The 26,381-nt window shown below is 33.6% G+C and overlaps 1 protein-coding gene across 2 annotated transcripts in view; it reads left to right on the forward strand.

Annotated features, from left to right (window-relative positions):
• The window catches only part of AGL (amylo-alpha-1,6-glucosidase and 4-alpha-glucanotransferase), a 75,354-nt gene that overhangs the window by 27,487 nt on the left and 21,486 nt on the right, over positions 1-26,381 (forward strand). For both annotated transcript variants that reach the window (XM_012748627.3, XM_012748628.3), the window contains exons 13-27: positions 271-394; positions 1,007-1,170; positions 1,448-1,549; positions 1,664-1,819; positions 1,939-2,089; positions 4,330-4,454; positions 4,549-4,661; positions 4,779-4,913; positions 7,967-8,097; positions 11,330-11,466; positions 11,719-11,852; positions 12,554-12,729; positions 20,299-20,401; positions 22,568-22,793; positions 24,399-24,510. In XM_012748627.3, coding sequence (XP_012604081.2) covers positions 271-394; positions 1,007-1,170; positions 1,448-1,549; positions 1,664-1,819; positions 1,939-2,089; positions 4,330-4,454; positions 4,549-4,661; positions 4,779-4,913; positions 7,967-8,097; positions 11,330-11,466; positions 11,719-11,852; positions 12,554-12,729; positions 20,299-20,401; positions 22,568-22,793; positions 24,399-24,510 — 2,089 coding nt within the window. The remainder of the gene's footprint in view (positions 1-270; positions 395-1,006; positions 1,171-1,447; positions 1,550-1,663; positions 1,820-1,938; positions 2,090-4,329; positions 4,455-4,548; positions 4,662-4,778; positions 4,914-7,966; positions 8,098-11,329; positions 11,467-11,718; positions 11,853-12,553; positions 12,730-20,298; positions 20,402-22,567; positions 22,794-24,398; positions 24,511-26,381) is intronic.

Genomic DNA, 26,381 nt, shown 5'->3' on the forward strand with positions numbered 1-26,381 from the left:
AGTATTTTATTAATCTTTGTGTGTTAAAAAATTTTGGAACCAACCTGATTTCTGATTATAAGCCAGTATTTTCTGATTATCAGCTAGATAGGTAGCACCAGTGTTAAACATAAATTACACCAGTGAAACTTGCAAGATGTAAGAGTTGAAGAGTTTATTAAAGAGTGTAAGAATTTAAAAGTTTATCAAAACCATGCCAATTGTATCTCCTTCCTTTTCACCTATCTTGCTTTTCTCTTTCTGTTACATTTTTATCTATGCTTTTTGCAGTATATGTTGGATGCTGCTAGGAAATTACAACCCAATTTATATGTAGTAGCTGAACTGTTCACAGGAAGCGAAGATCTGGACAATATCTTTGTTACTAGACTGGGCATTAGTTCCTTAATAAGAGGTAGGCTTGTTGCAATGTATTTCCTATCTAAAACTTTAGCTTTTGTTTAAATAGATTAAAAAGCATTTTATAGCTTTATATGCAATACTTAATAATTTTTAACACAGTTAATGTTCTCTGAAATAGTCTATATGAAGTTTTCTAATATAATGCCATCTATTTTTCTAATAGAAATATTTCTAATATAATGCTGTAAAAATTTCTACTTTGGTGTAAGATACCTTGTTTCAAATTGAAAGATCAGTGATATGAACTGATGACTCACAAGTAAAACCATTTTTTTAATTGTTGAAAATATACAAATCTGTTTTTCATCTCCTACGTGGATGTATGATGTACTCCTTAAATTTTTTATGATGGATTTTGTATAGCTTACATCCTAATAAACAGCATAACATTCCCTTTTCTTTACATGAGCCATTTCTCCAGTTAAGTTATAGGAAGACTTTTTTGTCACTTAAACTAATGGACATTTGTTTAAATGCTTAAAGCAGTTTTATTTTTGATAACGTTGATGTGGTCTTAATTGTGAAAATCAGTCATAATAAGAAATCTAACCTCTTCTTGGACATAAATAATGAGATTGTTAAAATATTCTGTAATGCTCTGCAGAGGCTATGAGTGCCTATAACAGTCATGAAGAGGGCAGATTAGTTTACCGATATGGGGGAGAACCTGTTGGATCCTTTGTTCAGCCCTGTTTGAGGCCTTTAATGCCAGCAATCGCCCATGCCCTGTTTATGGATATTACCCATGACAATGAGTGTCCTATTGTGGTAAGCATCTAATCATCTTCATGTATGTACTTGTTTTGCTAAATGCTTTGATACTTAGCTCTCTGATAATTAGTGGCAATAATATCCACATACTTCAAAATAATGTCTTAGATTTATAAGTGATTGTAGCACATAGTTTTTACAATGTTTTGTTTAAAAACAAATTAATGTACCTTATAAAATATATTTATGTAATTATCTTTTTACTTCATTATGCCATAGAATGGCACTTTGCATGTGAAAGAAAGTAAACTTTTGCTTTGTTGCTGCTTTCCAGCACAGATCAGCATACGATGCTCTTCCAAGTTCAACAATTGTTGCTATGGCATGTTGTGCTAGTGGAAGTACGAGAGGCTATGATGAATTAGTACCTCATCAGGTTTGTTTATATATTGTTTTTTAAAATCTACATGACTAACAACTTTGAGCACTTTTATCACAACCTCTCATTGTAGTTAAAATGTATACCTGGCTAAATTTTACCTTTGTTCAGATTTCAGTGGTTTCTGAAGAACGATTTTACACTAAGTGGAATCCTGGAGCATTGCCATCAAATACAGGTGATGTTAATTTCCAAAGTGGAATTATTGCAGCCAGGTGTGCTATCAACAAACTTCATCAGGAGCTTGGAGCCAAGGGTTTTATTCAGGCAAGCAAACTAAATTTCATAAATTTGTTTCTTAAGGTTTAATTTCAGAATAAATCTTTCTAATCTGAGCATGAGTTTCCAGTTTGAGCCCTAACCTAGTTATTCTTTCTATTTCTCAGGTATATGTGGATCAAGTTGATGAAGACATAGTGGCAGTGACAAGGCACTCACCTAGTATTCATCAGTCTGTTGTTGCTGTATCTAGAACTGCTTTCAGAAATCCTAAGACTTCATTTTACAGCAAGGAAGTGCCTCAAATGTGCATCCCTGGTAAAGCAATCTAAGAATTATTATCATTATAGTATATCATTATATTAAATTATATTAATATAATGTCATATGAAATCATAGTTATATATATTATAACACGGTGCAAGTGTGGACATTGTTGAAAAAAAGAATTAGAAATTTTTGGTAACTTATATTTTTATTGCAAGGAACAGGTCCTGGACAGAAATACTCCCAAATGTTAACATTTTTTAAGTTGTGAAATATTTTTGTTTATATCTTAATACATTTCCTAGTTTGTGTAAGATTAATATGTATTTCTCTTATACTCAGCACAATATATGTATATTTATTTGTATATATATGTGTGTATGTGTATAAGTGTGTATTTGTGTATGTGTATGCATATATATAAATTAAGATGGAAAATATTCTAACCATGTGTTTAAGACCTTTCATAATCCATCTTCTTCTACCAGTCTAGTCCTATGTCACTCCACTATTTCAGCCAAATAGATATTTTCACTGCTTCCCAACTAGTTTGACTTCCATCTATATATGAATTGTTTACATCTTTCAAGGACAAAAGCTTCACCTGCTTTGAGAAGCCTTCTATAAGTATTCAGTGATTTCTCTCCCTTTTGAATATATAGTAATTATAGTGTATGTCATACCTTTAACAATTACAAAATACATGACTGAAATATATCCATATTATTGCTTGTTTCTAAATATGTGTATATTTTATTTCCTTACTATTATATATGAAACATATATATATATATATATATATATATATATATATATATATATATATATAATAGCATAGCATGTGCTTGTGTATGCAGCAACTGTCCAAGTTTGTTGATTGATTGAGTAAATGAAGATTACAGTATTGGCTGGGCACAGTGGCTCATGCCTGTAATCCTAATACTATGGGAGTCCAAGGCGGGAGGATCACTTGAGGTCAGGAGTTCGAGACCAGCCTGAACACAAGCAAGACCCCATCTCTAAAAATAATTTAAAAATTAGATGGATGTGGTGAACTACGATATTGCCACTGCACTGTAGCCCAGGTGACAGAGTGAGACTCTGTCTCAAAAAAAAAAAAAGATTACAATATTATCTCAGTTTTTGTTTTGGTCATTGATCATTCTTAAAACATTTCCATTTGTCAGTCTATAAAATCGTGATTTTCGTTATGTTAAATGTCTCATATTTTGTTATGTTAGCATTCCATTTTTAATATTCTTTAGTATGTTTAGTGTTCTTTATTTCATTTTTGACTATACACTAAGAACATTTTATTTTGAACAGTCTTCTTAGTGTATATTTCAAGAGGTAGAATTTCTGGATCAAAAGGTACTATTACTTATTTCCAGATTAATAGCTTAAAGCTTAAGTTATTTAAATAGCAAAGTTCAAATTTTATATATCCTTTGACCCAGCAAATCCACTACTATGTATATATCTGAAAAAATTCTCATACATTTCCATTTGAACTTATACATAAGACTATTTATTGCAACATTATTTATAATAGAAAGAAATTAGGGACGACTTTAATAGAATGAATGCATTTGGGTATATTCATACAGTAGAATATTATTTGGCATTTGAAATAAATGTGCTAGAGTTAATGTAACAATGTGAATGAATCTAAAAAATACAGTGTTGACCAGTAGAAAGCAAGTTGCAGAAAAATATATATAACTTGAGTTCATTTTAATACAACTTGGAAATATGGAAAATAATATTATATGCTGTTTAAGAATGTAATATGGATATGTAATAAAATGCCAGGAGTAATAAACAGTAAATTGTGAATTGTAGTACCTCTCAAGGGAAAGAAAGGGTACTCAGGGTCTTCACTTATATTTGTAAATTTTTGTAGCAGGACCTGTGTTTTTAAAAAATTTTCTTTACTTTTTATATTTCTGAAATAGTCTAGTCTTTTAAAAACATAAGCTTTTCAAACAATTTACTTATCTCTGCTCAAAATTAAGAAGATTATAGATTGTTCCTCAGAGCTAAGCCATTATTAGTTGTTAAGATCTCTTTTCAAATAACGCTTTGTCAATTAAGTTGTTGTTTTTTCTTAAGAAGTTTATATGAAAAGTACATCTTGGATAGAATCATCTACTTTCAGACTGTTTGGGGTTTTTTGTAATTAATTGAATTTTATTTTCAACTCTAAGTTAAATGATTTGAAACCATGTTAGCAATTCCTAATTTCAGATGGTTCCATATGAAATTTTGTTAAAATTTTTATATATTCCTAGGCAAAATTGAAGAAGTAGTTCTTGAAGCTAGAACTATTGAGAGAAATACAAATCCTTATAGGAAGGATGAGAATTCAATCAATGGAATGCCAAATATCACAGTAGAAATTAGAGAACATATTCAGGTATTTGGGACTGTCAGCTTACTACTATGTTTAATATTTTAAGGACATAAGAATTATTTGTCGAATCATTTTTTTAATTTAATTTTTTTTCAAGCTTAATGAGAGTAAAATTGTTAAACAAGCTGGAGTAACCACAAAAGGACCCAATGAATATGTTCAAGAAATAGAATTTGAAAACTTGTCTCCAGGAAGTGTTATTATATTCAGGTATGTTAATTAGAGTTGAAACTATTGACTTTACTTATATTTAAAATAGTTTGAATATCCTGTTAACGTTGAATAAATTACTCCTAAAAACTAATCGTTTTTAATTAATGTTTTCAGAGTTAGTCTTGATCCACATGCGCAAGTTGCTATTGGAATTCTTCGAAATCATCTGACACAGTTCAGTCCTCACTTTAAATCTGGGAGCCTTGCTGTTGACAACTCAAATCCTATATTAAAAATTCCTTTTGCTTCGTAAGTATACCTTATTTTATAGCAATTTGCCACTTCAATAACTGATAAGTTACCATTAGACTGATTTAAGCAGTTTTAAGGGTGCTCTGTATCCTTGTTTCTGAAAGTATAGTCCAAGGACCAGCAGTGTCAGCATCACCTATTGTTAACATTTTACCCTATTGCTTTATCCTTTGTGTGTGTGCTCAGATGTGCACTCTCCCATGCGTGTGCAGTCTCTCTTATAGACATGCATACATGAATGCCTGCATGCATACACACACACACATACATCCTCTGAACTATTTGAGACTAAGTTGCATACATAATACCTTTTACCATATCATTTTTTTAAATTATTAACATATTCTATATCGCTATACCACAATTTATTTAATCAATCTCCATTTTTTGAACATTCATCTTTGCATAAATCTTTAGTTATTCCCTTACTAGGTGGTACTATATAGTATCAAAGAGTGTGAGTTTTAAAGTTTAGACATGGGTTTAACTTCATCCTCACCACAGTCAGTATGATCTTGGACAAGTTACTTAGAACTTTCTTCATCTCAGTTTTACATCTGGAAAATGGGTCTTGTAATAGTAACTACCTCTTAGGTTTTGTATGGATTAAATAGGATAACACATATAAATCACTTAACACAATACCTGGCACATAGTAAGTGCTGGATATATGTTTGCTATCATTAGTATTAGAAAAAATTTCCAGAAGTGTAATTTTTTGGTTAGACTTCATCCATATATTTGAAGCTTTTAATACATACTGATTCCCTCCAGAGAGATTATATTAGTTGATACTTTCAGCTCTGTATAAGAGTTTCCGCCTTACCAATACTGAGTATATGTTATTATGCAATGTGGTATTTAAGAGCATGGAGTATAGAACCAGATTACCTGCGTGTTTTGGAAAAAACTCAAAGTGGTTTTTCTTCCTCTGGTCTCAAACCGTGACAATCAATACCCAAGAAGATTTCTGTGACATGATTTCTCCATACACATCAAACAGCAGACACCAGCTGGGCATCCTCTAATTCAGTTTCAACCCTGTCTACCTGGAGATAGCATCAGATCCTACAGAATAAGGGCTCAGTCCCCATACCTGCCCCCACTTCAGATACCAGTCACAAGTCTGGGCCTCTGGAACTTCTGATTGACCTGCTTCAAGTTGGGGTTCCACAACCCCCTGTTTGGGGTCAGTTAATTTGTTGGAGCAGTTGACAGAACTTAGGGAAAGACATTTACCAGTTTATTTTAAAGCAGCAGTCCCAGCATTTTTGGCACCAGGAAAAACAATTTTTCCATGGGATGAGGGTGAGGACATCGTGGCAGGTGGGTGTGGTGTGGAGCCCAGGTGGTGATGCGCTGCTGGTTTCCTAACAGGCCACAGCCCAGTAATGGGCTACAGCCTGGGGGTTGGGGGCCGTAGTTTTATAGGATATTGCAGAGGATGCGATGAAGCGATGCATAGAATGAGGTATGAGAAAAAGGGCATACCCTCCACACCCTCCCTGGGTACACTATCCTCCAGGAACCTCCATGTGTTCAGCTCTCCAGAAGCTCTCTGAACCCTGTCCTTTTGGGTTTTTATACAGACTTCATTACATAGGCATGATTGACAACCATGCAGAAATGTGATTGGACAAAAAGCGCAAGATCTAAACCCAGGAAGGCCTATCTGTTTAGATTCTTATTCTTACCCACAGAGGGTATGGGGCAGGATCAGCTCTGGAATGAGGGTCTTTTGGCCCACAATTAGATTATAATCTTGGCTTGGGCAGTGAAAGGAGGACAGTAGTAGGTCAGAGGGAGAGATTCAGTTTCTGAGGCCTGTTCCTGAGGCCTAAAATGTTCAACATTATAACAAGAACTATTGGAGTTATGAGCCAGGAACCACAGATAAAAACTTATATATATATATATATATATATATATATATATATATATATATATGTATCTCATAATATCCACCTTGGGTTTGAATTCAGTATCAGGCTCTTATTAGCTATACGAAGTAAGACCTTGGGCAAGCTATAATAGATGAAATTATAGTACCTCTCATACAGAGTTGTGAGTTATACGATCTCATTTCTAACTGAACAAAGGGAAATCAACATGATAGTTTCTTCCCTCTGACCATTATCAAGAAGCATGTTTATCTGAGAGAATCCTGGTTTCTTATTCAAGAAAACTGAGGGGCATTGCAACCTTAGAAGGGGAGAGAAGGAAACTTAGAAGAGGAGAAAAGGGACTGGGAGGAAAATACAAAGGCAGAGACCATATGATTTCTTAGGTAGTTAACTTTGACTTTTGATTATTCCTTTACTAGTCCTTGGATAAGTATTTTGAGTTTAAGAGAACTGCATATAAAGTTCTTGATGTCTCACTTTGGAGTATATAAGGAGGGAAAAAACTAAGTCTGAAAGGGAAAGATTTTTTTAAAATATAAGATAAAAGGTACAGCAACCAAAAGATTTTTCCAGTGTAATTCTAATCAGTAAAATTTGGCACTTGTCCAGACATGATGGCTCATGCCTGTAATCCCACGCTTTGGGAGGCCAAGGTGGGAGGAATGCCTGAGGCCAGGAATTCAAAACCAGCCTGGGCAACATAGTGAGACCCTATCTCTACAAAAAATTTTAAAAAATAGCCAGGCCTGGTGGTGCACACTTGTAATCACAGTTAGGAGGCTGAGGCAGGGGGATCATTTGAGCCCAGGAGTTGAAGGCTGTAGTAAGCTAAGACTGTGCCACTGTACTGCAGCCTGGGCAATATAGTGAGACCCTGTCTCTAAAAAAAAATTAAAATAAAAAAATAAAATGTGGCACTTGATTAATTCCTTGGTTTGGGAGTAATGTTGCTTCTAATTGAATTTTTGGCATGTTTTTCCCACTAATTATTATTTATAATGTTGTATATGTGTATTTGAATGCTGACTTCCTAAAACATTGCTAGGACATTTTATAATCATAATTCAGATTTTCTTCTTTTGTTTCTATTGATAGCAAGTGAGATTTCAGTGTATTTAACCAGTTATCTTTATTTCCAATTCTTAGTATTGCCTCCAAATTAACTTTGGCTGAGCTAAATCAGATACTTTACCGATGCGAATCAGAAGAACAGGAAGATGGTGGAGGGTGCTACACCATACCAAACTGGTCAGCCCTTAAATATGCAGGTCTTCAAGGTAAGCAAGTAGAAGGATCACTAAACTGTGTGTTTTTCTTTTAGGATCATCTGGTATCTTCTTTATAGAAGTAACAGTATGGGCTCAGAGTGTGACTGCTTGGGTTTAAAATTATAGCTCTACCGCCTACTCATTGATTGACCTTTGGCAAGTAACATAACATCTTCATGCCTCAATTTCTGCCTCTATAACTTGTGAATAGTATTAATAATTCTAGTATACTATACTAGTATTATTAGCTTAATTTTGTGATGATTAAATGTGAGGCTTTGTGAGGATTAAATGAGACCATTCATGCAAAACACTAAAAACATGTGGCACAAAGTAATCAGTGTTACCTAGAATTACTAGTTCTGTGTCATCCATTAAGATCATTTGTAGTTCCTTATGTATACTTTAACCTTAATGTTTCTTGATCTGGTTTATTATATAAAACAAGAAATAGAATATGTGTGTTTGGGCCCCAGATGGGACTAGGTTGTAAATATAATACACTCATCTTTTTCTTTTCATCTAATTGGAAATTTTTTGTTGCATATTTGTTTTATCCTATAAAGAGAACTTATGGTAAAATATTATGTAGTTAGAGTAGTTGTAACATGAGTTAAAGGAACTAAATATTTAACTATCCATTTAGTCCATCTAGTTGGTAATGTTTTCCTAAATGTTTATCTAAGAGATTTGCTTTGTCACACCTGTATTCCTGGTTCATATAGTTTTCCACTTATCATGCCTCTTTTTTTAACTCTTTATTTTTTTGTCCATCTAGTTCATCTATAAGGGCCAATGTAACTCTTAAATATTCCATAAAACCTCTCTTAACTATTTTTTTACAGTAATTTCTTTGTCCTCCAGACAGCCATTCTGTTTCTTTGTATACCTCTTACTTGACACTTGAAACAAATCACCTTATTTTGGTAATTAGCATAATGTTTTTTGCGATTTTTTTTTATCATTGCAGTTAAGGAACAGGCTTTAAAATCAGACTACCTAGGTTACACTGCCTAACTGTATAACCTAGTACTCGAGTAGTTAAACTCTCCATGGGTCAGTTTCCTCATCTGTAAAATGAAGATGATAATAACAGTACCTACCACAAGGGATTATGGTCAAGATTAAATGAGTTAACACATATAAAGCACTTAGCACCTAGTTCATACTAAGGACTCGGAAATTACTAGCTTTAAAACTCCGCTATGTAGATTGTACCTTGGAAAAGAAGAATGTAAGTTTTATCTTTTTTGGGTTCTTGTTTTGTTTTGTTTTTTTCTAAAACACCCTTTTTTTTTTCTTTTTTTTGAGACAGAATCTTGCTCTGTTGCCCAGGCTATAGTGCTGTGGCGTCAGCATAGCTCACAACAACTTCAAACTCTAGGGCTCAAGTGATCCTCCTACCTCAGCCTCCCAAATACCTGGAACTACAGACACACATCACCATGCCCAGTTGATTTTTTCTATTTTTAGTAGAAACAGGGTCTCACTCTTGCTTAGGCTGGTCTTGAACTCCTGACTCAAGTGATCCTTCCACCTCAGCCTCCCAGAGTGCTAGGATTACAGGTGTGAGCCATTGTGCCTGGCCAAAAACACCCTTATTTTTAACACAAAGAGTTTTGTGCTGTGAGTGATGAAGAAGTGTACATATTCCAGTTTTAAGCAATTAATGATTCCATTTTCACTCTGAGTTGTTGAACTCCTCCTTCTATTTGACTGAAAGGACCACACTTTAGTGAGCTCCTTTTCTAGCCTGTCTTCTTAAAGTTCAGTCTGGTTCTTTACTGTTTCTGATTATCCTCCTAATGAAATGATTTTTTACTTTATACCAATCCCTTTTCCCTCTGATAGCTTAATATTTTCAACAGCCCATAGAATATTTCCTGCAGGTTGTTAATAGCAGCCTCAGATTAAATCAGACTTAACTACTTCATTGACATTTCTCTCCTCTAAACAAAATTTACTTCCCTACTTCTTATAATAATGTATATTTGGTTGTATTGGAATCCAGGAATCCATTTTTGGGTCTTCCCCTTTCATCCTCAGTATTCAATCAGTAATTATGATTGATGGATTCTTTTCTCTATTTTCTTTGGTATACCATATCCTTTTTATTTCCACAGTTATCATCCTATTCTAGGACTAAGTGCTGTCTACAAAATAAACTAACCAGCTTTCCAATCCTTATTAATCCTCTTCCATAAATCATTCCGTTCTATTGGTTGTCATCGGATCTGTTTTCTAAAACATTGTTTTAATCATGATATTCCATTATTCATCAGTGGAACTAACATTTACTAAGCATTATTTGCCTTCCATGAAAATGCTCACATTTATATAGAGCATTATTTTATACTGTTTTTCAGCTTTTTTATGTTTTAAGCTTTGTTTCCCAAGGAAGATTGTAAGCCCCTTGAGGGAAAGAACTTAATCTTAAAAGTATGTTTTTTTAATTTCTTAAAAGATGCTACATAAATGGTAAAATTCATTAAATTCTAAGTAAATAAATTTAGTCAAAATGAAGTCAGTGAAGCCATATAAAATTTTTTAAAGATATAAATTATTATTTTATTGAATGATGCAAGAAGTACTATTGGTATATCATTGAAATAATAAAATCTAAGTATGCACAGGAATTCTTATGCTTCTAATTGAGGACTATAAGGATTGAAGATATGCCTATATACCTCATTTTGATACTTTGTTTACTTCCAGTTACCTCCTATTATATTTCAAAGATTTCTTCCAAAGCAGATTTTATTCTTATTATCACCGTAGATGTTCTTGTACTCTCTGAAACCCAATTCTGTGATTTCCTTAAATCTTGCCTGAGTATTAGTGAATCTACCACTTTTCAACATGAAAAGACACAGACTTATCAATTCTCTTTCCCTAGATGCCTTAGGGCAGGGGAACCATGCCAGTTATCTTTGAATATTATATAACATTAAAATCCAGAAGAATAAGCCCAGTCCCAAAAGTTATGAATCTTGGAATGTTCTGCATAGCTCTTGTGACAGTAGTCCTCTTCAATATGGCTTTGTATCTTGGTTCAAGCCAGTACTGTCAACATTTCTCTCCAACTATGTTAAGTGCCACTGTGGACTATGCGGTTATTGTGTCTGCCTCTGTGTGTTCACCAAAAATCATTGGAATAGAGACCAGAAGAGTAGAGACTAGAAGCTTTGGGAACAAATTGACTCTGCCAGTAATACAGTATGACTTGTCTCTGAATTTTCAGGATTAATGTCCGTATTGGCAGAAATAAGACCAAAGAATGACTTGGGGCATCCTTTTTGTGATAATTTGAGATCTGGAGATTGGATGATTGACTATGTCAGTAGCCGGCTTATTTCACGATCAGGAACTATTGCTGAAGTAAGTGGAGCAATATTCTAGTCCAAAAAAATTCAAGGGCGTAATAAGAATTATATTACCATGTTATATATAATATTTACATTGTTTTCTAATCTGAACCATTTTCTTCCCTTCTTCATCATCTTTCAGTTCTAATAAATGGAAATTTGGTTGATAAGATTACTAGGTAGTAAAGTTGCATGTTTAGATTTACCTTTTAAAGCATAGCCTGTACACATACCAAATTAACTTTTTACATTATTTTTATAACAGGTTGGTAAATGGCTGCAGGCTATGTTCTTCTACCTGAAGCAGATCCCACGTTATCTTATCCCATGTTACTTTGATGCTATACTAATTGGTGCATATACCACTCTTCTGGATATAGCATGGAAGCAGATGTCAAGGTATAACCAGCAAAGCTTGAATATATAGTCATGTTTGTGTAGAAACAGAGTCAATTTATACATGCTCTTAAAAGACTAAAACATGAGGAATTGTCATAGATTCATAGAGCTGAAACAGTTTTTAAGTATATAGTAAATTTATTAGCATCCTGAGTCTGTAGCATACAAAAATAAATTTAGACATTAAAATCTGTTCTAAATGCTAATAAAACATGTTGATAGGAAAACTAAATTGTTTTATTGTATTTGTTTCTATTTATTCACTAACTTTTTAAGTTGATACAGTTTTTAGAATACGCACAATTCGTCATCTAATTTTTCATCAACTAAGAGAAAAAAATATTCTGCTATTATGAATGAAATTTGCCTTTAATGATGAATTTTCCTAAAATGAAACCACCAGTTGAAGTATACCAGTAAGAGCCACCAAATTGATTAGGGTATAATTTCAGAAAGAGCCAACTTAACTCTGCCATTTGTTTTACAACAATCTATGAACTTAACGCCAGCTAAAACCATGCGTGAAGTGAAAGTACTTTTGAAATCTAACCATATTGAAAGTTTTTTTTCAACTAATATTACTATTGTTAGACATCTGTGTAGAAAAATTATCTGAGGAAAAGAATTCAAGTAAAATAAAACTGCTAAAAAGCTTTGTATTTCTACAAGTAATATTTTAAACCCCATCACTTTTGTTACAGCTTTGTTCAGAATGGTTCAACCTTTGTGAAACACCTTTCACTGGGTTCAGTTCAAATGTGTGGAGTAGGAAAAGTCCCTTCTCTGCCACTTCTTTCGCCTTCACTTATGGATGTACCATACAGGCTAAATGAGATCACAAAAGAAAAGGAGCAATGTTGTGTTTCTCTAGCTGCAGGTAAGAAATTATGGACAGGATTAAAATGTGTAAGCCAGTAATATTCATAGAGGACAAGGTAAGGGAAAATGATTACTTTTTAAAAGTGTTTGATGTTTTCCAAGATTTTATGTTACTGCTTAGTAAATTTCATAGATATTCACTCATAAAAATAATAACCCATACTTACCATTTAATTATAACTGTGCACCAGGGATTTATGTGTGTTTTTAATTATGGCTGGTTAATTCTTTTCTTCTGCATGTTTCTATTTTTTCCAACTCTTGGCATTTTTTATTTTTTTAAATCAAAATTATTTTACTACTCTCTCCTGTAATTACCAAGAGATCATGTAAAGGGCCTCTACAAGTTACAAAACATAAAACAAATGTTAAATAATTTTTATTATGTGTCTAATTCTAATCAAATGCTTTCAACTATATTTATTGGCATCCTTTCCTCCCAGTAAATTTAAAACCTGAATTGAGTAACAAATCCAAGTAAGCAAAATAAACTAAAGGATAGGCTTTTGTTTTCTTTTTAAAAAATTTCAAGTATATTTCTAGAAAGTACTTAGTGTTCACGGCCACTGAAATTTAGAACTTTCCAAACTAAACCAAAAAATAATCAAATTGCAGGAAGAAAGTAATAATATTGTCTGTGTGATTCCCTGTTTACCCTTAAATTTGTAACTGCTTAGACCAAATAAAAAGACTTAGCGGTACCCAGCAACTAAACTAAAAGTTACCTTTTCATTTGGAATGATCATAAAACATTCATAAAACTGTATTTTAATTCTATAAGTGTATTTTAGATTTTCACTTGACTGTTTGATCTCCCCCTGGTACCTCTTATTCTCCTGTGAATACATGCATACGCCCATGAAACTGACCTGGGCTATTGTTGAAAAAAAACATCCATGTGAAGAATTTGGTGTTTTGTTTTTAGAAATGTGGTCTCACTCTGTTGCCCAGGCTGGATTGCAGTGATGCAATCATAGCTAACTGTAAGCTCATCTCCTGAGTATCTGGGACTACAGGCATGTGCCACCCTGCCCAGCTAATTTTTTACATTTTGTAGAGATGGGGTTTCACTATGTTGCCCAAGCTGGTCTCAAACTCCTGGCCTCAAGTTATCCGCCTGCCCAGGGATCCCAAAGAGCTGAGATTACAGGTGTGAGCCATCACATATGGCTGAAAATTGGTTTTAAAGCCTGCTTTTTAAAGCCTATTATACATAAAATAGTGATCTCAACCTTTCAATTGTGCAGCATTGCTATTAAACACCCCCAAAATGTACACATTTATAAATGATATACTGATATAAGCTATGACACCTGACATACTTACATAACAGATATAATATAAAACAAAAACAGAAACTAAAAAAAAGTTGATAAATAAATATAAATGGAAGTTCTGATATTTGCTTCTAGCATCTTAAGGGACAGTGTTACCTACTCTTTACTTGCAAAAAATAGGACTATATTCAGATTGGCACATAGGTTTTTTGGTATGCAATTTTAAATAATCAGGAATGCCTTACTTTGGTGGGAGTATTGCAAAAATTAATTTATAATTATAAACTTTTATAATAGTTGGCAAGGTAGAAACCACTTAAAAGATATATGATGTATAAGTTGTATACTCTTAGAGGTCAAAAAGTTAATACAAACATTTCCACATATTAGTGCTAGAGATTTTATAGTTTTGGCTTTTTAACAAAGAATGACTACTTGTATTTTAGGACATACCAATTCAAACTCACCCTTGAATCTATCTATACTCATATTTCATACAAGGAGTTAAATGGGTTAGAGTATTAGGAAGTATGTATGGCACAGAATGCTGTGTGTATGTTAGCTGCTATCATCATCATCAAAATTATCAACCATGTATATCAACTATATATATAAGCCATATATATTAACCATAAATAAATAATAGACAAAGTGGAGAAATTTTGTGCCATTGTTTTGGAAATAACATAAAAAAAGTCTGAATGTGCCTTTAGTTCTGATCTTTCTTAATGGAAGAAAATAAGTCTAATTCCTAAGAAAGTGCAGACCCAATAAACAGAAACATAAATTATAAAGTATACTTAGGAATTAACAAAATTTTCTTTTATCTTAGTAGAATTCTTTCACTTTTCAATTTACATTTTACTATTAGTCTTTTATGTCAGTCATTCAACAAATATTAATGTTGATAGGGATATATTATATACCAGTTACAATTTTCAATGATATTCACTGGTGAACAATGCAGATGAAGTTTCTACTATTATAGGTATTATTTTCTACAGGGAAGATACAGTCATTGATCAACAGATAGCAAACAAAGAAGATAATTTCAAGTAGTGTTATGTGCTTTGAAGATATTTATGAATTAATGCTATGTACCTTTTATTTATGTCTTCAGTTTTCCCTTCCTGAAATATTTGTTACATTTATGTCTTAGCATAATCCTTTTTTTTTTTTTTTTTGAAACAATCTTGCTCGTTTGCCTGGGCTAGAGTGCCATGGCATCAGCCTAGCTCACAGCAATCTCAAACTCGTGGGCTCAAGCGATCCTACTGCCTCAGCCTCCCAAGTAGCTGGGACTACCAATTCTAACCACCACACCTGGCTCTTTTTTTCTATTTTTAGTAGCGACGGTGTCTCACTCTTGCTCAGGCTGGTCTCAAACTCCTGAGCTCAAGCAATCCTCCTACCTTGGCCTTGCAGAGTGCCAGGATTACAGGCATGAGCCACTGCTCCCGGCCCCAGCATAATTCTTTTTGTGAGTGAAATGCTGATTTCCTTTGCTTTACTTTCCTTTGACTATTGTTTTTAGTACAAATATATATAACAGTTGTATTTCTTTAATGTTTTATAAGAAACCAAACTCAATCTAAAAGTAAAATTTTAGAGTTTATCCATTAGTTACCCTATTTTATCTCATTTATAAAGGTTGCAGTTACCTGTGAAGTTATTTGGTACATGAAATCTTTGTTTCTTTGCAAAACTGTTTCTAAGACAGTATAGCATTTTTAAAAATTAATTTTTAATTGACAAATAAAAACTGTATATATTGTGTACAACATATAACAGTTTAAAATGTTTTATATTGGGTTGGGGAACCTTTACATGTTGAAAGGCTGTATTTATTTAGGTAGAACCAAATAAGGCCTCATTTAAGAAACTTCAATTACATATACTTAAAAATGTACATTATTTTGTAAAAATCTAACTACTATATACTTAATAATTTCAAAAAATGAAAACTATTTGTTAATTTTAACGTTAACTGACCTTTTAATGACTTTGTTGTGTCTCCTTCTTGTTGGAAAGCATGTGAATATTTGGCTGCAGCATGAAGGTCCACAGTTTCAGTTGATCCTCTAGATGGGTATCAGTCATTTGTGACCTTAAGGGTGTCCTGATTTCTGTTAGGTAGGAGAAGGTAGATTCACAGCAATATGTGGCTGAAAAGTAAGAGAGCATTTTGGGGACATGTTGCCACAGGTATGGGTATCCTACAGCATTTTTCCATATTTCAACTAGATCTTTCTTACCATCAGACAATGACTTTAAAATGTCATCTACTGATAGCTCAATCAACTCCATCTGTAGTTCCTTAGGTGCCTTGGTGATATCAACTAGGTAAGGCTGAAATGCTAATTTTGAGTGTGATATCATGATTCTCAAAGTCAGTGAACCTTACTTTGTATTCTCAAATTAATAGGTCTATAACAGTTTTGTTAACTGCAGAAAATGTTCATCCTAAATTTCCCTTTCAAGAAATGTTTTGAAAAAAGATAGTTTTTTTAAATGCTTAGGTTTTTTTTGCCACATATCATGTATAGACTTAGTTTTACCTTGCAAAGAAATATTAAAGTCATTCTGGTTTGACATGATATTACACAGAAATGCTGCATTTCTATAGAAATTATCTTTCAATAATTCACACTGCTGATCCTGTTCTTCATATAATTTAACTATCTACTCTCACACACGTAAAATTTTGACTAGCACTATCCCTACAATAGCCAACATACTTTAGAGTGATAGATCCACACTGAATACCTCGTGGTTCAACTTTAGCATGTTACAAAACTGAGGATGATATTGCATTTGCAGGAATATAGTTAACAATATTTATAACTTGTTGCAAAGTGTCAGGTAAAATAGCAAGTTTAGCACAGAGATTTTGCTGATGCAAAATACAATGAAAAGAAATGAGAGCATCTGGATCTGTTAATACCTTTTTTTAAATCTGTGCAATAAATCCTTCATGTTTTCTGTCATGAAAGGTGTACCGTGTGTGTATGTGTGTATGTATGTATGTATGTATGTATGTATTAGGTTATTAAGTATGAAATGTCCGATTTCCTTAAGTACTAAGTTTGGCAGTTGATGTCTTTGACATTTCACTTGACACTTCTTGTTTTATTTTTATTGTGAAGGGAAATCCTCAGTCTTTCAAACACATATTTTGGCTTGTGATTATCTTTCAAAATTTTTAGAACAATTTTTATGATATGACGGATAAGTCAAAATTTTGTGTTATTTTCTAATGTGAGTACCGTCATGGAACCAATGCAGCAGTGCACACAGCTCAAAATATCAGCAAAGTGTTTGGGAAGGATGTGGGTAATGCATGCACGGTACTTTGGTTTGAGAAGTTCCATTCTTGTGGTTTTAATCTCGAAAATGAGCTATGTGGCTAACTTGACACCAAAGTGGATAATGATGAACTGAAAGCTATAGTGGAAGCAAATCCATCGCAACCTATGCATGAATAAGCAGCAAGGTTTAACATTACTATTCCAACAATATTGGACCATTTGAAACAAATCAGCAAGGTAAAGAAGCTGGATATGTGGGTTCCGCATGAGTTAAACAAATGTCAGAAGAGAAATTGTCTCAAAGCTTGCCTTTCTTTGCTGTCATGACATAAAGGTGAACCATTTCTCCACCCCAGTGTTATGTGTGATGAAAAATTGATTCTTTTTAATAATTGAAAGCATGTAGCACAATGATTGGATAAAGTACCTAAACACAGTCCAAAGCAATATTCATCGAAAAAAGCTAATGGTGTCTATTTGGTGGTCAAGCACAGGTATTATTCACTACTGGGTCATGAAACCTAGTCAATCCATTACAGCAGATGTCTACTGCAACCAACTGGATGGAGTGATAAGGATGCTGCAATTAAGTAGCCAAAATTAGTCAATAGAGACAGTCCAATCTTCTTGCAGGACAGCTCAACCACACACTGTACCAACAATGCTGCTCAAACTACAGAAGCTGGACTTGGAAACTCTCTGACATCCACCATATTCACTAGACCTTGCACCAACTGACTACCACTTCTTCCAGGCTTTGGATCACTTCTTGCAAGGAAAAATACTCCATTCTCAACAAGTTGTGGAAAATGCTTTTTGCAATTTCATTACCACTTGCTCTCTAGGCTTCTTTGCTGCTGGCATAAACAAGCTGCTGTTAAGATGGCAAAACTGTGTCAATAGTTTAGGCACATACTTTAATTGTACTGCCTTTTATTTGAGATACAATAAACTTCACTTTTGATTCAAAATCAGACCTTTCATATTTAATTACCTAATACACTCACTAAATTTACCAAATTCAGTCCAGCTTCATGACATTTATCTTGAAAGTTGTTGAATATATCTATTCCCCCTGTTCTGTTAACAAGAGTGCCCAAAGTCAGTAACTCTTTGTAGCAAAGAAAATCTTCTGTTATGACATGAATGAAGTAATAAAACCTGTGCCAAGTCAGTAGTATCAGTTGATTCATCCAAAGTGATTGAATAACATATATCTTCCTGATAAAGTATTGAATTTGTTATGCTGACAGCAAATTCATGCTGCCAATCACTTATGGTTTTCCTTGAAAGAGGTGCATTATCAGGCTCTAAGCATCCTACAACTTCAACAATGCATTCTTTCACAGTTTCTACGTCCCTGAATGGCTTTCCTTTTTCCCCAAGTATATAAACGACTTTATAAGTTGCTTCACTGGCATTATTTCCAGGTCTTATTGCTGCTTGAAAGAATTGTTTTTGCTTTTGCTTTTCATTTTTTAATTTCTGCTTTGCAACCTTTTGCACCTCTTACTCTAAAATATTTGTGGTCCTTGTGAGCGTTATAATGCTGATGAGCATTGAATTTCTTTAATGTTGATATTGCACTATCACAAAGCAAACGAATCATCTTATCTTTAGCAGAAACAAGATAATATTGCAATTCCCAATCCTCATTAAAAAATTTGTTTTCTTCCTTCAGCATTCTCTTGGTCTTCTTTGACATGGGCTGCTAAGTAGACAAAATTAAAAAATACTGTAAAGCCATGCAACTGTTCACAAATTCCACTTCAAACAGAAACATGGTGCACTGTTGTCAAAAGCTGTTAGCAGACTGACGTACTCAATCCCCCAAAACTCTCGCCAACCAGCCTCTTGCAGTAGTGGCGCCAGTCAGACAGCTGTCAGTTTAGCCCTTATGGCTTACTACTGTTCTAGTTGTGCCAGAGAATCTGGGAGGATTATTTTGTTGAAACTTATGTTATTCTTTGTTATTTTAAGTATGTTCATTTTAAAAATAAAATAAAAAGATGAAAGATGAACAAAAATGTATTAATAAAAATAAAAGGATTTGTTCTGTGTAAAATTTGGATTCAGTCAAAAGGCCACACTTAAAGACCTAGAAAGCTACATATGGCCTTAAGGCCACAGGTTTCCCACCCTTGTTTTAAATTAATGGGACATTTAGTAATAAATTTTGACTCTAAGTGATAGATTAATAGACATATTTAATTAAGTGTTATTAAGGTATTCTTTTCATGTTTAGGTTTATTTATCCTTAAATTCAGGGTGGAATCTTTTTAAATACATAATTAATATTGAGTGTTTATATGTTAAATATTTGATCTCTGATTTTCGTCTTTAAATTTAGTTTATAAAAAAATTTATCTGTGTTTTCACACATCAATTCAGATAAGCATCGCTCTCTAGCACTGATTTTTTAATCTCTTTTGGGTCACAGATTCCTTTAAGAAACTGATAAGACTTTAGAACCTTACTCCACAAAAGTTGACATAAGTATAAACATGCATTTTGTAGTTATTTTTAGGGGATTAGCTGGGCATGGTGGCACACACCTGTAATGTAATCCTAGCATTTTTGGAGGCTGAGGCGGAAGGATCACTTGAGGCCATGAGCTCCAGACCAACCCGAGCTACATGGTGAGACCCTATCTCTACAAAAAAAAAAAAAAATAGAAAAATTAGCCAGGCATGGGAGTGCACACCTATACTCCCAGCTACTTAGGAGGCTGAGGCAGGAGGATCGCTTGAGCCCAGGAGTTCAAGAGTGTGGTGAGCTATGAAGACACCACTGCACTCTAGCCTAGGTAATAGGAATAGGCAAGACACTATCTCAAAAAAAAAAATTTATGGGGGGTTGCAGACTCCTTAAAACTTACCCTTGTACTCCAGGTTTAGAGCAACTGTTTATATAATAATAGAGTTCGTAAATTTGTATGTATTATTACAATTAACATATTACATATGTTGTGTTTTCTGTTAGGGTTACCTCACTTTTCTTCTGGTCTTTTCCGCTGCTGGGGAAGGGATACTTTTATTGCGCTTAGAGGCACACTGCTGATTACTGGACGCTATTTAGAGGCCAGGTAGGAGACCTTCTAAAGTATTCCAGTGCCAAGTGTATATCTAAATGTTTTTTACATGCTCTTCAAACTTTCCCATCTATTCTCAACATTTGGGAGGTATGTTTTCTTTAGGTGTTTTTTATTTTATTTTATGTTTACTTAATATCATAGAATTTCAAAAGGATGAAAATCTTTAAAGTTACTAAATTCTAGTTCTTCATATTACAGGTCAGGTTATCTTTAGCATTAGCTAATTACTTCAATAAAACTAAAAATTTTATAACCATTTTATGACTTCTATAATGAAACCACTGCCAGCTCTTTGAGTCTTTAGAAAGAATTATAATATCAGGCCTTCTTCTATTTGTTGTCAGACCTTATAAGCTCTAGCTTTATTTTTTCTAGACTTAAAATGGTGTTCTCTTATGTCACAATAGAATGAATGAATTTATCAGAGGTTGAAAAGCTCTACAGCAGTGCCACTCAAAATGTGTTCCACAAATCAGTAGTGTCACCATCACCTGAGAACTTGTTAGAAATAGATTCTTAGTCCTTATGCCAGACCTCCTGAATCCAATCCTGGGTATGGGTGGGTAGGATTGGTCAGCAGAAATCTGTGTATTCACAAGATCTCCAGATGGTTATCAGCAGGCTAAGGCTGAAGTTTCAGAATACTACTCTAGGGGGCTCCCATTTATCACTTCTATGCACTATCACAAATCTCTGCTTCTTAACTTTACATATGGCTATCTAGATCATGGGTCGGCAAACTATGACCCATCACCTGTTTTGTATAACCTGTGAGCAAAGAACAGCTTTTACCTTTTTAAAGGGTGATTAAAAAGAAAAAGAGAGAAGTGACAGAGACCATATATGGCCCATAAATCCTAAAATATTTACTATATGACCCATTATAGAAAACGTTTGCCTACCCCTGATCTAGATGATTCCTGGAGGATAATGTATTTGTTAAGGTAGTGGTAACTGCTATAAATTATAAACACTTAAATTTCAACGGCTTTTCACAGACAAAATTTATTTCTTGCTGTAGTCAGTAGGCAACTTTCCACATAGTGATTCAGGGATATATGTCCTTCTATCTTGAGGATCTATCATCTTCCATGCCTTCTGAGTCCTCTCCAGGCATCTGGCAGAGAGGGAAAGAGCCTGGGGAAACACACCTATTTTCCCTGCACTTAAACATGTATCAGTTCTATTCACATTCTGTTGCTTAGAATACAGTTACCTGGCCACAACTAACTGTTAAGTTTGGTTAGGAAATATAGGAAACCTATTTTGGTGGACACATATCTCTACTATAGATGGTTCTGCTTCCTCCCTCTACAGAGGTATTCATGAATCAGAGGGGCTTTTAATTAAAGTGTATAACATTGTTCCAGATGGTTAAGATTAGTAGCATTCTGAATACCTTTTATTAATTGGAAGTATCACTGTTCATACTAACACTTTTCTACTTTAGAAAATAAAGAGTTTCCTGGTGTGCTGTTATTTAAAAGAAAGTCATTAAGCTGAGACATGGAATTTAAAAAATTTAGAATAGTTTAACCAAAAAGCACTAAGGTCTAGATATTTTAAATGGCTTTTCCAAGGTTATCAAGATGGCAAAGCTAGGATTTAGACTTCAGCCTTCTTATTTCTCAATCTCATGCTTTTTCTAAAATGCCATGCTCTCTTACAAAATAAGTTGTCATTTGATATATAATAATAGAATAATACTTTAAGAGATAAGCTATCTTCTACCAGTTTTTAACCATGAATTATGTTTTTTACCGTCAGCTTATACCAATTTATTTTCTTATGTTTTGCACGTGGTTTCTTCTATTTAAAATAATAAAGTTCATATTTAGTAGTTACTTAGATTTTGAAATACCACAGATTTCAAAAGTAGAGTCCCATACCTCACTCTACAGATGAAAAAAACTGTACCAGAGAGGTTAAGTTACACAGGTTGTTAGAGAAAAATCCTAGGCTAGAATCTAGGTTTCTGACTTTAGTTCACTGCTTGTTCTATCATATTATGATTACTTTCTACATGAAAATATAAAGAAATAGGGCAGGAGAGAAAATGCATCTATAATATCATCACCAGTAGTGACTGACTTTTGTCTTAGATATTTTAAGTGTTTGTTTTCATTTCAAGTGATCCACCTTATTCTGTTATTTTAGGAATATTATTTTAGCATTTGCTGGTACCCTGAGGCATGGTCTTATTCCTAATCTCCTTGGTGAAGGAACTTATGCCAGATACAATTGCCGGGATGCTGTGTGGTGGTGGCTACAGTGTATTCAGGATTACTGTAAAATGGTTCCAAATGGTGTAGACATTCTCAAGTGCCCAGTATCCAGAATGTATCCTACAGATGACTCTGCTCCTTTGCCTGCTGGCACACTGGTAATGATCATTTCTTCAAATAATATTTTCCTGAAAAATAACTTTTAGCTTCTAACATAAAAATAAATATAATTAAGAATCCTAATCTTAAGAATTATTCAAATATCAGTATTTATTTAGCACCTGCTGGTACTATTAGGCATCACAGAAATAAGACTTGCTCCTTGCCTAAAGAGCTTGCAACATGGTAAAAAGATGATGTGTACATAAATGTGATCATTGCAAAAAGGTATAGAGGAAGTGCTATGTAATTGCTTAAAAGCGAGAGAGAAATCTAGCAGGTGGGTCTCAAGGAGAACTTTGTAAAGTACCTAAAAGTTCACCTAAATGAGCCTTAAAAGGTGAGTGGGATTTCAGGAGAGATGGAGGAAGTTGTGGAGAAACATTAAAGATGGAAGGAATAATAAAGCACGTAATGGACCGAAGCACTGTTTAGGGGACACACTGTACAGTCTGCTTTGGCTTTGTGTTCAGGTCACTGTAGGACAGTGAGAGATAACACAAAGGGTGAAGCAGGTTATGGAGAACCTTGACTAACAGTCCAGCAAGTTTAGAGCTTTCCTTATGAACAGTGAAGAATGGACACATTTTTTAGTGTTTTTTTTCCTTAAGAATATGCAATAATGATACTGTACTTTTTCTACTCCTGGTCTGTCTTTATATTATAGTTTGTTTGGTATATATGAATGTAGGGGGATGGTATAATATCTATGTGAACCTCTTCAAGGTTAGCATATACTCGTGTCCCCATGACATTTATTTATATCAGGAAGTATTCAAAAAACATCCAAAATAATTTTTTTACCTGTCTTCTATTATTGACTGATATTTCAGCTATAGTGAATATCGGCTCATGCTATCAGGCAAATATTTATTTTATATATAACTATTTATTTTCTCACAGTTTGTCCAAGAAAATTTTCCATAGCTTCTTAATTTTATAATTACTAGTAGAATTTTTATATGATAGAGTTTTCATTTTATTCAGTTTTTTTAAATGAGATAATAAACATATAAGGACTCTAAACATTTTACTTTTGCTTAACATTCTTTACCTTATTTTTTAGAATATTATTATATAGTTCCGTATATGTCATCCTGAATATCACATTTATTAATTATTTGGGTAAAGAAAATGGCCTCTGCATTCACTGGGGATATTTTCCAATGTCATCATAGATCCTCAAATTTGAGATCCCCCTTTCACACACTGTTTATCCACATTACTTATAGATGCACATTATAAGACTAGCAATGCCAATTTAAAATGGGTTCAGCATTTTGATAAGCTAGGTTCATTTATTAGCTGTATAGTTCACTCTAATAGAAACTATATAAGCTCCCTAGATTGGTTTTTATGTATCAGCAAAATTATAAATTATTTCACATCATAGACATGAATAGCCAAAACTATTGATGTTATTAGGATGCCAAACTGTATCATGTGGTGTATAGGAGCTACTTCTTTCCTCAGCCACATCCTGATCCTTATTTTTACCTCCAAAGGAAAATATATGTTTTCATATCATTTCAATTATAGGATTTGGGGGAAGATAAGAGAAATGTAATTTCTAACAGAGGTAACATCCATTATATCCCAAACAGGATCAACCATTGTTTGAAGTAATACAGGAAACTATGCAAAGACACATGCAGGGCATACAGTTCCGAGAAAGGAATGCCGGTCCACAGATAGATCGAAACATGAAGGATGAAGGTACATAAATTTAACTACATTGTAAAGATTTACTGATGTGAAATTAAGCCTTGTGATTATTTGTTTACTTGATAAGTATTTATTTGTGTGCAAACCCTTGGGATATAACAGTGAAAAAAATTAACAGTTCCTGATCTTGGTTTATAATTTCTAGAGGAAAGATAAAATTTCTTATCTTTTTGTTAGCCAGTTTGAAAGGTAATTTTGGTAGTTGCATTTATAATCATAATACTTGCCATTAACCGAGTTCTAAGTGCTAGGCATTATCATAACTACTTTGCCTATGTTATTCCCATTTAACATTCCCAAGAACATTGAGAATGAGTTATATTGTTTCCATTTTTACTAAATGAAAAGACTGAAGCAGAGTAGCTTTCTCAGAATCACACAGCTACTAGGTGGCAGAGGTAGGATTTCATCCATGGTCTCTGTGTCTATAGCCTAGGCTCTTATAAAGTACTTTTTGTTAAAAGGATTATTTATATATAGAATTAAAATAAATATGCTTTAACTTCTTTTAACGTCATCTTATGACATACTCTCATTACCAGCCAATGCAAAGCTAATAATAATTTATTTCATTTTATTCCCCATTCCCTATTTTATTCCCCATTTAACTACATTCTAAAGATTTACTGATGTGAAATTAAACCTTGTGATTATTTGTTTACTTGATAAATATTTATTTGTGTGCAAACCCTCAGGATATAACAGTGAAAAAAATTAACAGTTCCTGATCTTAGTTTATAATTTCTAGAGGAAAGATAAAATTTCTTAGAGAACCAGTCCAGTGGGTTTGTTGTATATTTATTTTGTAAAGCATGTATCATTTTATATGCCTGTAGTTTTTTTTTAATTTTGTAATTTTGAAAGAATTAGAGACTCATAAAGGTTGCAAAAATGATACATAGAATATCTTGAACCTTTCACTCAGCTTCTTCAAATGGAGGTACTGTATATAACTATGGTACAGAATCAAAATCAGGAAATTAACATTAGTATGGTGTTTTCAGTTTTCACCAGTTTTTACATTAACTTGTTTGTGTGTGTGTGTGTGTGTGTGTGTGTGTGAGTGTGTAGTTCCATGCAATTTGACCCTATGACCACAATCAAGATACAGAATTGCCATCACAAATATCTTTGTATGCCCCTTTATAGTCATACCTACCTGCTTCACCCCTACCCCTGGTCCCTGGCAACTGTTAATCTGTTCTGCATCTCTACAGTTTTACCATTTTGAGAATGTAATATAAATGGAATCATAGAGTATATAACCTTTTGAGATTGTTTTTTTTCACTGAGCATAATGCCCTTGAGATCATCCAAGTTGTTGCATGTATCAATAGTTTATTCCCTTTTTTTGCTGAACAGTATTTCTTTTTATGCATATATACCAGAGTTTATTAAACCATTCATCCACTGAAGGACATTCAGGTTGTTTCCATTTTTGGCTAATATTAATATAAATAAAGGTACTATGAACATTCATATACAGGTTTTTGTGTGACACATGGGTTTTCATTTCTCTGAGATAAATGCCCAAGAATGGGATCGGGTCATGTAATAAATACATGTTTTATTTTATAAGAAACTGCCAAACTATTCCAGAGAGGTTGTACCATTTTAAATTCCCACCAACTGGAAATATCCTGTTTCTCCACATCTCAACAGTTTTTGGTGTTACCACATTTTTTAAGCTGTTAGTTGCATAGACCACTGCACATTGTGGTTTTAATTTGCATTTCCCTAATAGCTAATGGTGTTGAATATCTTTTCATGTGCTTATTTCCCATCCATCTCCACCCTTTGCTGAAATGTCAGTTCATGTCTTTCACCCATTTTCTAATTAGAGTGCTGGGTTTTTGACTATT

The sequence above is a fragment of the Microcebus murinus genome, chromosome 2 (assembly GCF_040939455.1).
Source record: "Microcebus murinus isolate Inina chromosome 2, M.murinus_Inina_mat1.0, whole genome shotgun sequence".
In the NCBI taxonomy this organism is placed as follows: domain Eukaryota; kingdom Metazoa; phylum Chordata; class Mammalia; order Primates; family Cheirogaleidae; genus Microcebus; species Microcebus murinus.